Raw genomic sequence first — 18,264 nt, forward strand, 5'->3', positions numbered from 1 at the left:
TTCTTTAAAAACAATCACATATTTGCTTTTTTTAAAAGCACAGATTATCTATCAGATCTAATTACTTTATTTCAGAATAGTTTCAGTAAAAATCACAAAAACCATACAAGAACTGGTAAGAGAAGGTGTATTGCTCACTACTGTTTTTCTGGTGACATTTGTTTGCATTTAAGAAAAGAAACAGGAATATTGGCTGTTTAAAAACATACTTGTTACTGTAATATGGTTTATATTCTTGATGAAAATGTACCATCCCCATCTCCCTCAACCTAACAGGTACAAAACTGACTGGGAAAGGATATAAACCAGTCAAAAATACTAATCTCTGAAGTCTTGATTTTTATTGATGTTTATAGATACTAAGGGCACATGCCTATGAAATATTGTGCTTGTACAATGAACCACAAGGGCCATTTTGCTAATACAATGCTGTAGCAGATAACTTGGGACCAGGGGTCAGCAACCATACAGCCTGGGCCAGCCAGGACCCTGGTATATCTTGGGGAATAAAATATATGGTGCTTGTTACCATCATAGCTACCACAGGATCCAGCTATGGAGTCAAATGACTTGAAACTAAGCAAAGTCCTTGTAACACAACTATTCGCAAAACAGAACAGACTTGCTTCTTTCCAGGGATTCGGCAAGCAAGTAAACATAGAGGCAATGCTTTCCATCGGCATCCTTAGGTAATTGTGCTTTGAGACGCACTCATTGGCAAGAAGACATGGTTGATTGTGATCTCCTGCCGTGTTTGACATCTGACCATTGCAAAGATGGCCCTTCGAAACCTGAAAGAGGGAGAAATTATTTCAGTGTTGGATGCATGAATTCAGTGCCAATCCCTTGAATTCCAATAATTCCACCTCCAAGAAGTGACTCGCTCAAGGCCACCCATGAGTACCGCATCACACAATTATTATGCATTCCCTCCCCGCAGAATCTCTACCTCTTAAGTTGTGGCAGAAGTGAACCACTTACTTTTTGTTTGCAATGACATAAATACAGGGATTATAGAATGTGGAGGACTTGGCAAATAATGGTGCTATAATTGCCATGGCAGGAGAAATTTTCCTAGGATCCCCAAATGAAGACCATAAACACACGATAGAATATGGTGACCAAGCCACCAGGAACATTAAAATCATGACAACAGACATCTGTAAAGGAAAATGAACAGAGTGTGATGTCCCAAAATGTTTTCAGTTCTGTTCTAGCATCTCTTTATTCATTACGTCAGACCTTCATTCTACCCAGCCTCCCATTTTTGTTACAAGCCCTTCTAAGGTTTGAATAAAGTAGGGATGGAGGGACACAGAGGAGCTGAGAAGATGTGGGAGGAGAGAGGCTTGAAGGAGCTGTGAAGATTTGGGGTTTTGTGAGGTGTAAAGGAAGGGGTTTGGGTCTGCAAGGTGGATGGTGAGGATTGGGGGGAGTGGCAGAGTTGTCAAGCAACATGAGCAGGGGCGGCAACCCCTAGTGCAGTGTTTTTGGACTACAACTCATATCATCCCTAACTAGCAAGACCAGTGGTCAGGGATGGTGGGAATTGTAGTCCCAAAGCAGCAGGAGACCCAAGTTTGGGTAACAGTGCCCTAGTATATCATATTTGTGTTTGGCATGAACATATGTAGCTCAGTGGTAGAGCAACTGCTTTTCATGCAGAACGTCCCACGTTCAATCCCTGGCGTCTCCAGGTATCCAGGTATGGCTGGGAAGACCCTTTCTAAAACCCTGGGGAACTGCAACCAATCAATCCATTGAACTGGATGGACCTATAGTCTGATACAGTCTAAGGCAGCATCTTATGATCTGATGTTTTGTTTCAGCACCTGAGTGTGCAAAAGAAACTGATTTCCTCCCCACTGAAACAGAAAAGGGAGCTCTGACAGAATGACCATACCTTTGTTACATCTACTTGATCAGACCAATCTATGTTGATGCTCTCAAGGCAACTGCTTCTGGCGTACCGCTTCATAGTTCGCGAAACATTGAAGTAACAGTAAAACATGACCGACAGTGGGATGACAAAGTTAACGGCAATCACAGACATCGTGAAAGAAACAAAGGATCTGAAAGTGAAAAAAATGAAGAAAATGACTAGAAAACATCATCTTTCATCCTGGGTTAACTGTAAGATTAGAGTGAAACATTTTATGTACTGTGCAAGATGTTCTAAAATTGTTTTTTATACTATACCCATCAATAGTGGCTCCATTTTGGCTGAGTTGAAATGCTATACCCACTTAATAGGGAGTATTTCCCATTGAACCCAATAGCACTTACTTCTGAGTAAATATAAAAAAGGATTGTACCTTCACAACTGCCCACAAGGGTTTGTTTACCCTTGTCAACAGTTAGGGAGTCAGACTCTCTTGAGTCTCTAACTCCAATCTATTCACGGTGCACTATGAAGACTTTAAATATGGCTTTTTAAAATAAAAAACCCCTTACTTTTATTTAAGATATAAAGAAAAATAATCAAAAAATAATTTTAATATAAAATCAATACAATATATTATTGGAGGAGAAAATGGAGTTTGGAAACCTTTCTTGCCCTCTTTACAAGCTCTTTCCTCCCCACCAACTTCTCAATATTTGCCACCTTTTACAGTGTGGCTGCACTGACACAAGCCCAGTACAAATTTACGAACACACACACATGTACTACCCGACAAGTCAAAACATACGCATCGTTTTTCCTCCAGTTCACTGTACAGGTAGCTCCAGTTGGATCTGGGGCATAGCTTGCCCAGCCCACAATCGGCATCGAGGCCCAAAAGACTGCATTGATCCAGGCAGCAAGAATCAGAACTGTGTAGTTGTTAGCAGTAAGTCTACCACCTATGGAGACAAAACAGTGATACCTCTGTTTATTCTCCCTGGTCTCTTATAACATTTTACACTGAAGTAAACACAGTGTTTTAGTGATAACAAAACTGTATAAAAATACAAAATCACTTATTGTAGATCTACACAAGAAAGCCTTCAGACATATTAATACCCAAATTATATCTTGGCTTCATACAGTTAATGAAATGGAAGCATTTATCTTCCCCTCCATCAACAAACTTTTTAAAATTGAAAGTTGGCCCCCAAAAGACAAGAGATGACAAAACAACACCATTCCCCAAAACCAGGGGTAGGGAACCTATCACCGCCCACAAGATGCTGTTGGTTTCCTAAGTCCCATCTGCCCCAGCCTGAATGGCCAATGTTCAGGGATGATGGGAGATGCACTCCAGCAACATTTGGAGAGTCACAGGTTCCCCACACCTACCATGAACCTTTCACTAATAGGATTACTCCAGTACTTTATTTTCATTTATATCACACCTTTCTCCCATGATAGAATTCAGGGCAGCATGCATAGGATTCCCAACCAGGCACTGAGCAGAATTAAAAGGTTCATTGTGTGCCTAATCATAGGATTTTAGAGTTAGTACAGACCTGGAAGGTAATATCTATCCCAACTTGCTCTGTGCTGAATCTCCAGTGCAAGTTATGTAAGTAAGTAAAATATTAAAGTAGTGCTTTCCCCGCAAAATCATCATTTAGTTTCCCTGCTCCCGGATTATCAACGCCCTGAGCCTTGTGGCTGCACTGCAGCCTATCTTGTTTTATAACATTCAAATCTCCCTCTACACACACACACACACACACACACACACTGGACACCAAGACTGTCTGCTTTCGTCTTCACCCCTTTCAATTTACCAAGTGCCGGATCTCAAAAACCCTATTAAAATATGACTTACTTAACTCTGTGTGGGTAACAAAGTTTCCAAAGTGCACTAAGAAACCAAACAGAACTGCTGATATGGAAAACTCTGTAGCATTTGTTTGCTCAACTGGTCCTGCTGTGCTTAAGCGACAATCAACTCAAGCATCTATAACAAAATGTCTACATGAAAAATCAGATTGCGTCCAAAACCATTTCATGAGTTTAGGCAATGAAATATAACCAAAACCTATATTGTGTTTTATACAGTAGTTGCGATATACAACATTTTTTGTGTGCAAGAATATAACATACCTATATGTGGCTTGCAGATTGTCAGGTAACGGTCAATTGCAACAACTGTAAGCAAACCAATACTTGCCATTCCAAAAAAGATATTTAAAGCAGCATAGATCTGAAATTGGAGAAATTATATAATCATTTTCAAGAAATAATCGTCATTGTTTTCAAAGGTTTTGAACTCTGATCCTTGTTACTGTTATTTTTGCAGTTATTACGCATTGTTGCATAAATCCACCCCAAATAATATCAAGTTTAGCTTTAAAAAAGGTACCCCGGAAGCTCACGTGTTGGATTTTGGCTAGTTGAGCATTGTTATCTGTTCATATCTTAACAAGTTGTTCCGGAGGGAGCCATAAACACATTTCCTCAAAATTGTATTTGGGTCTCATGTTTTTTAGAGCTTTAAGTTGCTTTGATAACTTTTCCATGAGGGACATGTTCCATACACTTTCCAGCCAAGTTTCCAGTGTCTACATTAGATCTTTTAAATCATCAGCAAACAAGCTGAAGAAGGCTATTCGGGGACCAAAGGGTACTACTGTTTGACCTGTAGCAACATATGCTTCATTCATAATTAGTTCCCCAGAGGACTGAGCCTTCTTGCAGCTCCACCACATTTGCCGACATCCTCTCCAACAGAGTGGACTAGATTGGAGATTTATTCTGTGACATTTTATAGGTGGATGGTGGTATCTATATACCTTTTTTGCTGGGGGGGTTTTCCTAGTAAATGAAGTACCATTTCCTCTATATATTTTACTAATCTGACATTTCTATGTTACATTTCCAGCAAAGACAATACTGAGATAGATGGACCACTGGTCTGACTCAGCCTCAGTGATTTTCAACCAGTGTGCCGTGGGCAACACTGGCCTCTTTGCTTCCTTCCCTCCCTCCTCTGATGGCCTCTTGCATCTCTGCCTCCCAAAGGCTTGCACGGCTGCTTGCTGCAGCAGCCTTGGTTACAAGCTCCCTCCCCAGACAATTGGTGCCTCTGTGGCTGGCCAGGGGGTGCTGGTTGCCAGGAGCTGAGGAGCTTCGGAGGCCAGGGGAGGGGGCTGCGGTGGCTGCCTGGAAGACTTCCAAGGAGAGGGGAGAGGAGAAGAGGCTGAGGGAACACTCCACAAGGGAGGGTGTTTGAAAAAGGATGAGAGACTGCCAGTTTGGCAGGCAAGAGGTCACATAACTGGGCTCCTGAGCCCCACAGGAGTGCTGAAGAAAGAATGTAGTTGGTCAAGGGATCCGTGGACTCGAAAAGTTTGAAAACCTCTGGTCTAAGGCATCATCTCAAGCTCTATTTCCTTCTCCAGCTGACAGTAGCTCTCCAACAGAGTTCTTTGTTTTCACCTACTCCCTGATCCTTTTAGCTGGAGGCACTGTGGGACCTGTGGCATGTGAAGTTTTGCCCCTTGCCCACCAGGTCTTCTGCCCATTGGTTGCCCCTAATAGTCTTTGCTGCTGGAAAATGTTATGAATAGCTAGCTAGGCAGTGTTAGGAGTCAGACGTTCTACTCTAGGCAGCCATCTAGTGGCAAGCCCAATTTAGTACATGTTTTAATTTACAAATCTGAAATGCCTCATTTCCAGCTGGCAGAGGGGTAGCAGATAGCAAATAGCTTTGTGCTATCTGAAAAGCTAACATATTTATTGTGGCATAAGCTTTTGTTCACTAAATTCTCTAGAGCCTATTTCATCAGCTATTCGGTCTTTGGGAGCTTGCATACCCTCCAACATTTCTCCATTGAAAATAGGGACGTCCTATTCCATAATTGCGAGATGAGCGCGCAACCCCAGAGTCGGTCACGACTGGACCTAATGGTCAGGGGTCCCTTTACCTTTTACCTTATTCCATAATACTGGGACATGGGTGGCACTGTGGTCTAAACCACTGAGCCTAGGACTTGCCAATCGGAAGGTCGGTGGTTCGAATCCGCACGACGGGGTGAGCTCCCGTTGCTCTGTCCCAGCTCCTGCCAACCTAGCAGTTCGAAAGCACGTCAAGTGCAAGTAGATAAATAGGTACCGCTCCAGCTGGAAGGTAAACGGTGTTTCGTGTGCTGCTCTGGTTCGTGTGCTGCTCTGGTTTGTCTGTCTGTCTGCAGACAAATGCCAGCTCCCTCAGCCAGTGAAGCAGGATGAGCACCGCAACCCCAGAGTCGTTCACAACTGGACTAAACTGACAGGGGTCCTTTACCTTTTTTATTCCATAATAACTGTGCCTCTGCTATAACATATGGCTGTCAGGACTGCATCACTGTTTGTTCTCAGAACGGAACATGAACAATTGTAGGAATGGCCTAGATGCATCTCACTTGTTTACATTCAAGTAATAAACAAACAAACAAACAAACTGCCCTATTATACCTGGAGGTCTCACAGAATAAAAATATAAAACCACAAAATATATAATCAAAATAAAAACAACAACCCAGTCACCCCCTCCCCCCACATTTTAAAAGGGCATAGGATGTTAATCAAATCAACCAAAGGCCTTATGTGCACTTGAACTGGAACAGGGATAAAGACGAACACGCTTTGGTCTTTCATTTCTAACTTCCAAGTACCTGACAACCTGCATAGCCGAATTTCCAGCTTCCATGCAGATCTGAAGCTGCAGACATGGGGTAGCCAATCCCACTCACTCCAATGTCAGTGAAAGCCAGATTAATAATAATGGCATTGGTTGCTGTTCGAAGTTCCTTATACTTAACAAAGATGCCTAGGACCACTATGTTACTCAGAAGACTTACGACTCCTGTTAAAAGACCAAAAAGGGAAACTAAACAATAGCAAATAATTAACATTGACATACTTTTTTGGGGGGACGACACGACCCACAACTCTATTATGACTAGTTTATTAAGGGTATCCATAACCCATCAAGGAATTTTCTTTTACAGTTCTATAAAACTGTATAGGGCCTGTGGGCACATTTCCAGGAGTTAAGAGTCAGTAATTAATACTGCTAATTTGTATGCTAATGTTTATCCAAAACAGTCAAAATAAATCATGGTCCTGTGTACAAATCAATGAGCAGGAACCATCCCATCGTTGAATCTATACCCTTCAGGAACACTACCGGTATCAAAGAGTTTAACAAGTTCATTAGTGGGATAGCTCAGTCGGTAGAGCATGAGTCTCTTGATTGCAGGGTCATGGGTTCGAGCCCTATGTCGGGCAAAAGATTCCTGCATTGCAGGGGTTGGACTCTTAGGCCCCTTCCATCTCTACAATTCTATGATCACCAAGCCCTATTTTCAGCAGTAAGAATCAACAAAGCATCACTATGTGCCCACAGGTCCAAAGAGGTTGGTGACATCTAATTTGCGCCAACGAGTTGCACTTCAGAAAACAGCTACTTGCTTTCTTTGAAGCTTTTTCGTCTAAGGCAATACAGTCTGAAGCAAATAGAGCAACAGTAAAACATTACTTCTTCATCAGCATATATGCTACTATTTATTACAAGGTGTCAAACCATCAGTGGGTACTTAAGTGTATCTATATATATTCTCCTCCTACACAAGGTAACATAAGACACAAGCCCAGAAGATAACAGAACATGTTCACCATTCCTATTGCCAAACAAACTCAAGTAGTAATGCATTTAAACAGAAAAGTTGTAGAATTTTGTCATTTGTTCAGTTTGTGAAGATAAACGTAATAGTGACCAAAATTTGAGCACTCTTGCAGTAAGATTAACTCTCGGGTGGTATCAAATTTCTTATACACTGTCACATTGCCAATACTGCTCAGTGAGTCTTCCCTTAGAAGGAAAAGATCTGCCTCTAAGAAAACTGTGACTCAGTTTATCGTGAAAAGACTGGCCAAGAGTGACATCCTTAAGCAAAATGGGTCAAAGCATTTATGATCCAATTGCTACAATGAAAAGCATCCATTTAAAAACATAGCACTGTAAGAATTGGAAATTTTGTGAGAACTTTTTTTAAAAAAAATTATTTAATTGAAAAATAATAATATACCCACTACTGTATAGTAAAACCACCACCTACTCACAGAATGTGGAATCTTAAATTGATGACAGGAGGCAGCCTTTGCATTTATGACCTCCTCTGCTACATAAAATATTTTATGCAAGCTTTGCTGCATAAAATAGCTCTCCAGATCTCCCAGTACAGCCACTGCTTCAGCCAAAAGACAGATGCTCTAGCCTTTTTGAGACTATGCAACAGGCTCCTTTAGAAGCAAAACTCAGGACAATGCTTGTTGTATATGTCATAATAAGCTACTCAATCTTTAAAGAGAACTCTTGCTCACACTGGCCGCCTCCTTTAATCACCTAGAGCACATCTAGGGAGCAAATGTTATTTCTGAGTATCCGATATAGATACAAGTCTTCCACAAAACGTATAGCTGAAACAAGGACCTATAGTTGGAGCTTCTTCCTTACGAGCAATTCCAACATCTCCCATAAAATGTACGTAATATTATATTAGGTGGAAATCAATTGCGACCAATCAGTGCACAATGTTGTTTTAAAAATATATTCCATAACCACTGCTATGGAAAGCGGAGTTAGAGCTGTTGAAATAACAAGCCACTTGCTTCTTGAGGATAGTTTTGAGGCTGTATTGCTGAATCATTCACTGGCTCCCACTTGTGGCTGCAGCAGAGGACCCCAAAACCAAGAACAAGGCAGAGAGGAATGCAAAATGGGTGAACACTCTCTGAGCTCTCACACCATTCCAGCCTAGAGCTAGCAAACAAAGAACTTCACATGGAGAAGTAAACATAGGCCTGAGAGCGAATAACCTTGAATACTTTTTATTCCGCAAAGTTAAGGGTTGGAGCCAGAGCCATTGATGTTCAGTAGACAAACAGAGGTCATTGGGACTTAAAGGTAGCCATGACCATGATTTCAGTTAGCCTACTCTGAGCAAGACTTATGTCCAGGTCCAACCTTCTATCTTTGTGATAAATGGCTCCCAAAACAGTGACGAACACATCATTTTACTAATCTAAATAAATTACATTTCTTTTGCAAGTTAACATGTGTCATCCAAGTCACATCCGCTCCATATCTGCACATATGTGGAGTGGATGTGACTCTATATTCCAAGCCTTAAATCCTGGTTGTCGTCCCCCTGACACAAATTCCATCAACATTCATACCTGCTGTGATCAAATAAGCTGCAACGATGTTGTGTTCAGTCTGTGAGAAGGCCGAATGAGGTTCATTTTCACTTTCCGAAAAGTTAGCAGAATCATTCAAAAACATTGCAGGGGAAAGAAAATGGGGAAAACACCCTCCAGGGTTATCCTGCAAATGGCCATTCGAAACACACACACATCCCCAGCTTTTGTAGGCAAATCCTTGTCCTTCAAAACTGACTATAAAAGTTCTTCCCTGCTGAAAAGCTCCCAAAAGGATTTCCACTCAAGACCAAAGGGGTTTACATTCCCAAACTATGAAAGGGGAAGGCTTGTTAGCTCAACAAAGAACAGCACAGAGCTGCAAGCGCATTTTTAAGAAGATCCTTACGGTTCATGGCCTTATTACTAAAGAGATTAGCGGCTGCATAGGTCCCACACTTTGGACTTCACGTTTTCTTTCTTTTAATGTTTCAAAAAACCTGGCAGGAGTTGATTGTTCATCATGTGTATGTTTGCATTTGAGAATTATGAATCAAGTTTTAAAAAGCAATTCAGCAAAACAGTAACTATAAAAACCCCACTATTGGAAAAGACAGGGCAAAACACATCTCAATCTACAGTGGTACCTCGGTTTACGAACTTCATCCGTTACAGAAGTCCGTTCTTAAATCGAAACCATTCTTAAACCAAGGCGTGCTTTCCCTAATGAGGCCTCCCGCCACCGGTGCCCTTCCACCTTTTGGATTTCGTTCTTAGGCCGAGGTAAAGTTCGCAAACCAGGACACTACTTCCAGTTTTGCGGAGTTCGTAAACCGAATTGTTCGTAAACAGGACTGTTCTTAAACCGAGGTACCACTGTATTTCAAGAGGTTGAAGATTCACATCCTGATTTGAAATCCCAACTCGAAATACCTGTAATGTCTTTGCTTTAAGAGCATCAACTTTACATGAACTTTGATTATTTGTCCATGGAGTCCATTATATATCAGAACTGTAGCTCAATGGCTGAGTTGAGGCCCAAGGTTCAATCCTCAGCAACTCCAGGTATGGCTGGAAAAGACTCCTAGCTGAAACTCTTCGAAGTTTCATAGGTGGAAGGGCATTCATAAAAACATCCAGGTGAGAGCACTTGATGTGTGACAGATAGACTGGGACCTGATGGCACAAGCAGCCAAGAGGCCAACCACATATTATGGATAGCTGTGTATGAGTGAAATAATGCCAGTTTCTTTCCTCCCTGCTGGTTCCAAATTATTATGGTGCATTCAAACCAGATATCTTGGTTTGTTTCACTCCCAAACAAATCATAATTGGTAAGTCAAGAACAAACCACGTCTACACATTATGGTTTGCTGGGAGTGAAACAAACCATGATGCCTGGTTTGGACATAACACCAAGCAAGGGATCGCAACTAAAAGGCCCTCTTGGATATGTACACAAGAAACCATTAACTATTGTTTACTGTGATGTGTGAATGGAAAAATGAATTTAGCACAAATGCCCATCAATTATACTTTTGAGCTCAAACCTAAGTTATTACCAATTTTATTTTTAAAAAACAAAAAACTTTTTGTCATTTAGACATATCATTCATTAGACAGCCAAGTTAAATATAACTGCGAAAGCATATTCAAGTTGTTTTGATACAATTTTGTATGAATCCATGAAACACTATTTGAAGATTGACAAAAAACAAAATACAAAGACGGATAATAAAAAATATATTGAGCAGACCATCTTCTAAGTTATTGTTTAGGAAGTCACTGGTTTTCCAACTTCAAGATGAGTTTTGACTAAAAAAATATAGCCCATAAAAAGTGTATAAAAACAACATTCTGTTTAATGTCAAGAGCACAAGAGGTCCAAGGGGATTTCAAGAGAAGTGTCTGCAGATCTGAAATCGGTTCATCTCAGTAGAAATCCAGGAACACGTGTGTGAGTACTTCGCTCCTTTAGACAATAACGTATTAAAAGTCCACTTTATGGCATTCAAGTTCATAAAAAAGATCTCTCATTATATTCTGAAGATGAAACATAGTAATTTCCCAGAACTTCAGTTAACGTCCTCTGCCTAATTTGAAAGAAAAACACAAATCAGATCATCATTCCCATCTAACCTGGAAAAATTCAACAAGTTTTTATAACAAATGGGTAGGTTTTTGTTGCTGCAATGCCTAAAATATTGTAGACATCTGCATTTGTCGTTTTAATATTCCACTGAAGCACTATAGATAACATTCTACCATATACTGGCTATTCTATCCAAGCTTCACATGTGAGGATCTCCCAGAAAAGTGCCATGAAATGGTAATCACTACCATAAATGCCTTTGTGCAGGATTACTATCAACAGTGGTAACAACACTGCTGTGATCCACAGCAAACACTTGCAAGACTCCTTCCGTATTGCTGTTACAATGCCCCAACGTAGCATCATCCTACCTGTGGGAACATCAAAATGGGCATCTTCCTAAATATTACTTAACTGTTAGTGCCTTGACAAATTCAGGTATCAGAATATGCTCAGCTTGGAGCGCCTACCCAAACAACAGCAAGCCCTCCTGGAGTAGCTGGGCCTCTGCACCTCATCTGTCTCGCATCATTATAAACTTGCGGGACAAATTTGAACACATTTCTGCTGACCCAGAGATTTGGTGGCTGAAGAGCACTGTTTCTGCCAACCTCAAGATCATTGGGATCAAGCGTGTTTCCAGGTATAACTGCTTTTAGACATTTACCATTGTAATTGTTTTTGGAATACTGTAATCGGTTTAAAACATTTCTGCTTTGCTTCTGTTTTGAAATTGTTTGCCACCCTGGGCTCCTTGGGGAGGAAGAGCCGGATATCAATTCAATAAATTCATAATGAATGAATGATACTGATGGCCTTGACACTACTCCTGGTGGTTTTAAAGCTTTTTACCATCAAGAAACACTGTCCATACTGCAGAGGACTCCTCTGTGCATTCACTATGGGGTTATACTGTATGTTGTACAGAATTTCACTAGACCCCTTGGAGCATCACCAATGCCCTGTGCGTGAATTGAACATGCACCACAGAACACATCCAACACTCTCCTCTGGTTGCAAATTGCTGGGGGGAAATGGGTACTTGTGAACAAGCTATTAAGAAAAGCTATCATCCAGTAAGGATCAGGAACCCTTGATGAATTTCCAAGAAACCCTAAGCTTTCTGAAACAGGTTTAAAACAATTACTTAAGTCACAGTAAGAGAAAGGTAGCTGAATATTGCATAGATATATTACAAAATATGCTTGTTCCCAGAAACAGTACCATAGGTAATTACGGTAGTTCCATAATGTTGCCATTACACTTACCTCTAAATCCTCGGCCACCTCCTCCACCACCTCGTCCTCCTCTGAACCCTCCACCACCTCTGCCACCCCTGAAACCACCTGGAAAATAAAAGCAGACAGGTGATGATAATGATGGTGTATTTATTATTTATTACCCCCCCCCCCCAAAAAAAAAATCTGGCTGGGTTTCTCCAGCCACTCTGGGCGGCTCCCAACAGAATATTAAAAGCACAATAAAACATCATTAAAAGCACAATAAAACACAGGTATCTTTTATGATGGCAATTAGGTAGTACAATTTCCAAAACCATGCATAAAATATACACAAATGTTTTCAGGAACATCTTGCTTCCAGACCTGGATTTTCAAACTTTCTGCCTGGGAGGGGGGGTGTCTACCACGTTATTGCATGCATCCAGACAAGAATACCTACCTCCCCCTCTGCCACCTCCACCTCTGCCACCTCCTCTTCCACCACGGCCTCCTCTTCCACCTCTCGGAGGTCCTTTTTCACCTGGAGGCCTTGGCAAAAATCTCTGCAGAGGGAGCAATTTTGCTGGATCGATATAAAACTGCAGGACGGGGGGGGGGGGAGAGAGAGGAAAGGCCAAGGTTAGGTTTTGTCCAAAACCTTTCTTACATGTGTATAGAACTTAAAGGTTATAGAGTAAACAAGTTTACTTTACATTTAACAGCTATTAAAACTAGGTGTTGCTGCAACCCTATGTTTCACTGCTTTCTTGATCTCAGTAAAGTCATCACCAAGTCAAAATCCCAGTCCAGTCTCAAAACGTAGGGCTTAACTGCAGTGGTAGCTGAATCCAAGCGACTAAACAAGGTGAACATCATCTCAATGTGCCCTGTCACTTAGCAGCAAGAATACGCTATGGCTTGGATGAAGAGGGGCCACAATGTGAACTCTACTCATGGGGTTTTTGCTAATCCCTTATTTGCTCTGCAGCAGCCACGGCTCCTAAAAAAACTGCTTTGGAGGGTTGGGAGACAACAGCTATCAAACAGGGTGGGAGCTGGTGCAAAGGGTGGGTAAAATGGACAGAAATCAACATCCCTTCCTCCAGCAGGAACCTCCGCCGTATCTCTGTCAGTTCCTTTCGCAAAGGGAGCCTTTTCATTCTTGGAAGGGAAACTCTAGGTCCAACCTGTTTAAATTAATAAGGCTAACACTAGGTCTACACCAGGGGTAGTCAACCTTTTTATACCTACCGCTCACTAATGCATCTTTCTTGATGGTAAAATTTCCTTACCGCCTACCAGTGCTTGATGGAAGGAGGATTCAGCTTGTGCCGTAGAACCCCCTACCGCCCACCTAGAATCCTGAAACACCCACTAGTAAGTGGTAGGGACCCCTGGTCTACACTATAATTTTGCAATTGGCAGACATGCATGCACACACATACATACACTCAATGACTACTTAAACACCATGAATACTTGTTGCACATGCATTTAGAAGGTAAGCTTAAATAACACCCCATGGGATGAGAGCTTTCATGCACCTTATCCAAGTTCAGAATTTTGAAACACTGGTTATTAGTGTTTCCAAGTAATCTTACCTTTTGCAACTTTTTGAAGGAAGCAGCTTTCATGTTTTCCGACAATTTGACTGAAAAATACTATTTGACTTGTTTAGGAAAGGTTACATTGAATGCATCTACAATTCTTTTCATATGGATGAAAAGTGCCTCAAGCAATGGTTGAGTCTTATTATAGCCTTTATGTCATTTATATTAGAAAACAAAGACCTAGCATTCCGAAAGAAATTGAGAATGCACTATCCTCTTTTTCACTTTGGATTTCAGACATGATTGATACAGCGGTGCACACTGGCTTCAAAATCTATAAAGACGCTGCCATTGAACTTTAAAATGTGACAGAGGCAACAGTTGCCATCAGAACACTTTCATTTTAGAAGCAGTGAGTGCCATGTTGGCTTATAAATATTGGCTGATGTAAACCATGGCTTAGTGTTATGTATGAACACAGCACAATTGTGAAAAGGGTGAAAAAGTACCTTGTAATTATGAAATGTACAAGCAATACCGGTAGGTCCCAATATAATAATAATAATAACAGCAACAATAACAATAACAGCAACAACTAATCATGCCCTGTCCATGCAGCTGGGTTGCCCCACCCACCCTGGGCAACTTCCAAAACACATAAAATCATCATCAAACATCAAACATTAAAAACCTCATGATACAGGGCTGCCTTCAGATGTCTTCTAAAAGTTTTATAGCTATTTATCTCTTTGACATCTGATGAGAGAGCATTCCACAGGAAAGGCACCACTGCTGAGAAGGCCCTCTGCCTGGTTCCCTGTAACTTCACTTTTCGCAGGGAGGGAACTGCTAGTGTCCAGACTGAACGATGGAGGTGGAGATGCTCTTACACACATCCCTATGTGGGCATTAAGCTGTCTTCTCTCACAAACAGAGAAACCAAATGGGGATCCCAACAAACTACCTTTGCAAAAAAAAAAATTAATAGCCTGCTTTTTCCTCATAGGAAGGGATGGCAGATATACGATTCCATCTCTATACAAGCCCCTTGCGTGAGTAAAAACACAGGATAGCCACACAAAAAGTTTCTATGCTGGGTGCAAAGGTAATTTGTGGGGTTGCATTTCACCCTTTCTTCAACAGCCCATTTGCTTGAATGAACTACATAAACCAGGTAAATGGTTGAATACAAGGCTGAGATTCATCTTAAAAGATACACTGAAATTAGATTCTAGATTATGGAACACTAGAAAATTAAAGAAAGAGAAAATGCTAGTAATTTATCTTCTGCAAACATTCAAAAGTACACAACTAAAGGATACAAAGTCTCTGAGCTGCCCAAAGATTTCATCCACTTTCCCAATCTGTTCCTTATTTTCTAAATAGACGGGTGCATTGAAATAAGGTACTTTGCTCTCCTGAGTCACACATTTGCAAACAATGTCATCTTCACAGGGGTGCATAAACTCTCCCAGGACTGTAAATAAAAAAGGGAAACATATTGAGATCAGGAATTCAAAGTCAGGATCTAAACGTTTTATTTCATGTACATTAAGAAATGACTGTAACTTACTGACTACACTTTCTGGAGGTCCTTGGTCATATGATCTGTTGAAGCCTCCTCGTCCACCACCTCCACGGCCAAATCCACCTCTTCCTCCACCCCGTCCACCTCTATTGAAGCCACCACCACCTCGACTGAAGCCGCCGCCGCCGCCACCACCTCTATTGAAGCTCCCACCACCACGATTGAAGCTTCCACCACCGCCTCTTCCTCGATACGACATGACTCCCTTCTGTTCAATAAAAATTCATGAAAATCAATAGCATTCCTATATATCTCTGTAGAGCTTGACTCTAGACTTGTGCCAGTCATTTCACTGCATGCATTCACTAGCGTCATCATGTATTAATCTACATCATCCAAAATACTTTTCAAAAGATCAGTTACCTTGAAGGTATAAGACGTTAGGTTTTGAGTTTGGGTTTTTTACGTTATTGAAATCAGTCACTTAATCCTCATAAAATTCCTGTACCAAGAGATTTTTTTCTCCCATAAAAAAATTCTTTTTTCACATTTCAGTTGCACCAACCATCCAAAAACTAGATGCACAGATATATTTGATTCCTTAGCTGTTCCTGTGGCTTCCACACAGCAGTTGTAATACAGTGGTACTTGGTTCTCAAACGTAATCCATTCTGGAAGACCGTTTGACTTCTGAAATGTTCAAAAACCGAGGCACAAAGGGGCTGGATGCAAGTTCAATGAAAAAAAAAATGGAAAAACATGCAGCGGAAGCCATTCCACTTCTGAGCGTTTGAAAATAAAAGCATTTACTTCCAGGTTTTCGGCATCCAAAACGTTTGGCTTCTGAGACACTCAAAAACCGAGGTACCACTGTATATGAATCAAACAGATACAGTCATATCTTGGTTGACTCGAACATTTTGGCTCCCGAATGCAGCAAACCCAGAAGTGAGTGTTCTGGTTTGTGAACATTCTTTGGAACTTGAATGTCTAATGCGGCTCCGATTGGCTGCAGTAGCTTCCTGCAGCCAATCGGAAGCCGTGCCTTGATTTCCGAACGTTTCGGAAGTCGAATGCACTTCCAGAACGGATTCCATTTGACTTCCAAGGTACCACTGTACTTGTAGTTTTCGAAAGCAAGTTTACCCCATTCATGAGCTAAATGAGGGAGTAGGAAGGTACTATCTGCCAAAGGCCACCATGAGTCTAAGACACCAAATAAATGAATAGGACTCCCTACATTTTAATTCTGTTATACAACACAACTTTATTCCAACAAAAGGCGAGATTAAGAAATGAGGTACTATTCAAGGAGTGAAGCTACCTTTAGCTTGAACCATTATTCTTTAAAATGGTACAACTTTATCATTTGGCCCATGAAAGTGAACCAAAACCTTACCTAAATACTCAAATCATCACAGGCATTGTATCAGTGTTATGAAAAGAAGCAAGGCAAGTACTGTTGTTGTTTTTATTTTAAAAGGGGAGAAGGCGAACAGCTATTTCTTCACCCACTGTTATCTTCCTTGCACCACTTTCAATTTCAAATATTACACTAAACTTATACTGAAGTGTTATTTACTCTTCAGTATAGAAATTTTTTCATTTTTAGGTAATGAAAACTGTTAAACAATTATGTAAGAGCTACTCTTTAGCCCTTAAACCAGCCTTCCCAATCTGGTGCCCTCCATAAGTTTTGAACTATTGATTCCCAACGATCAGGTGTGATGAAAACTGTAGTCCAGAACATCTGGAGGATATTACATTAAGGGAGACAGCCTTAATGACTTTTGCTGCTGCAACGACTGTAGTTTTAAGGTTCCATGATTGGCAGAGAACTATCCCAACTGTGCAACCTTGAAACCAACACCACAGAACACCATTTTTTTTCAAAAGTCCCTAGGGACCAGGGCCCCTCCCCAAGCAGGTACTTGAAGCTCATGGCAATTACAGGTGGGGAAATGACCACTCTGCAGTGGCAGTGTTGCAAAACGCCTAAACCCCAAACTTTTGATGCTGCTACCTTCCTCACAAGCTTCTCTTCTCCCTTTCTTCTCCCACACCATTTCTCAAAACGTGCACAGCGATGCTGCCTAGCCTCGAAAAACCCAACAAGCGATCCGAATCTTGTGCTTCCGACATTCGTGGTGTTTCTTTAAAAATAACAACAAAGCGCAGTGCTTCAGGTGTAGGGAAAAAACCTGCCCGTCAAAACCCAAAAAACTATTCGGTATGAATAGTTCGGGCAAAACCCAGCATATGAGGAAGGGAGTCGTTTTAATATCACGCATCGCCTTAGGAGTAAGCCTCACCGAGTTCAATGGGGTTTACTCGCAAGTAAGTGCGTTCCACATCCCAACCTAAGAGGCACGTATTTCCCAACACAGTCCCGCTTCATAAACGGCCAGGAGGCTCAAGGGAGGAAACTGGGAGAAACAGCGACTCAGAAGCAGGTGCCCAACCCGGAGTTTTGCAAAGCAGCAGCAGCAGCAACCACGACCCCCGCCCCTCCTCCCAGCCCACACGGGCTCCAAGAGCCTGCAAGGCGAGGCAAGCCCCTGCAAGCAACATTGCAGGGGGTCGGGCTGGATGACCCTCAGGGTCCCTTCCGACTCTACGAGGATCTCCCACCTAAGCGCAGCACGCTTCGCTCTTCCTCCCCACGTGGCCGCACCGCTCTTCCGCCAAGGACTCACGCGCGAAGGCCACTTCCGGCGACCCTCCTCTTCCCCTTCCACGCTTGCCGGCGATCCAGCCAA

At 41.7% G+C, this 18,264-nt stretch overlaps 2 protein-coding genes across 3 annotated transcripts; both read right to left on the reverse strand.

Annotated features, from left to right (window-relative positions):
• Positions 1-324: 324 nt before the first annotated feature.
• On the reverse strand, positions 325-9,386 carry RRH (retinal pigment epithelium-derived rhodopsin homolog). The gene is made up of 6 exons (XM_088660454.1): positions 9,155-9,386; positions 6,589-6,779; positions 4,037-4,136; positions 2,691-2,844; positions 1,904-2,072; positions 325-791 (listed from the first exon to the last, which is right to left on the reverse strand). The coding sequence occupies exons 1-6, from the start codon at positions 9,258-9,260 to the stop codon at positions 360-362; spliced, it is 1,152 nt and encodes a 383-aa protein (XP_088516580.1). The 5' UTR covers positions 9,261-9,386; the 3' UTR covers positions 325-359.
• A 1,280-nt stretch (positions 9,387-10,666) lies between these two features.
• GAR1 (GAR1 ribonucleoprotein) lies at positions 10,667-18,191 on the reverse strand. Of its 2 annotated transcripts, none has more exons than XM_035111831.3 (7): positions 18,137-18,191; positions 15,551-15,773; positions 15,300-15,454; positions 14,029-14,088; positions 12,888-13,026; positions 12,476-12,553; positions 10,667-11,208 (listed from the first exon to the last, which is right to left on the reverse strand). In XM_035111831.3, the coding sequence occupies exons 2-7, from the start codon at positions 15,762-15,764 to the stop codon at positions 11,195-11,197; spliced, it is 660 nt and encodes a 219-aa protein (XP_034967722.1). In that variant the 5' UTR covers positions 15,765-15,773; positions 18,137-18,191; the 3' UTR covers positions 10,667-11,194. The 2 variants fall into 2 exon arrangements, with proteins under 2 accessions (XP_034967722.1, XP_088516579.1); XM_088660453.1 differs by having other exon boundaries at positions 17,818-18,191.
• Between the last annotated feature and the right edge of the window lie 73 nt (positions 18,192-18,264).

Source organism: Zootoca vivipara, chromosome Z1 (assembly GCF_965207765.1).
Source record: "Zootoca vivipara chromosome Z1, rZooViv2.hap1.1, whole genome shotgun sequence".
NCBI lineage: Eukaryota > Metazoa > Chordata > Lepidosauria > Squamata > Lacertidae > Zootoca > Zootoca vivipara.

Excerpts from the sequence above, each read along its gene's own strand:
- GAR1 (XM_035111831.3), bottom strand. The coding sequence starts at position 15,764 with ATGTCGTATCGAGGAAGAGGCGGTGGTGGAAGCTTCAATCGTGGTGGT. Across the intron at positions 15,455-15,550 it reads ACCTCCAGAAAGTGTAGTCA|TCCTGGGAGAGTTTATGCAC; the intron begins GTAAGTTACAGT and ends TTTTATTTACAG. Across the intron at positions 12,554-12,887 it reads TGGAGGTGGCAGAGGGGGAG|GTGGTTTCAGGGGTGGCAGA; the intron begins GTAGGTATTCTT and ends TTTATTTTCCAG.
- RRH (XM_088660454.1), bottom strand. The coding sequence starts at position 9,260 with ATGTTTTTGAATGATTCTGCTAACTTTTCGGAAAGTGAAAATGAACCT. Across the intron at positions 4,137-6,588 it reads TCGGCTATGCAGGTTGTCAG|ATCTATGCTGCTTTAAATAT; the intron begins GTACTTGGAAGT and ends CTCCAATTTCAG. Across the intron at positions 2,845-4,036 it reads AATCTGCAAGCCACATATAG|GTGGTAGACTTACTGCTAAC; the intron begins GTATGTTATATT and ends TTGTCTCCATAG.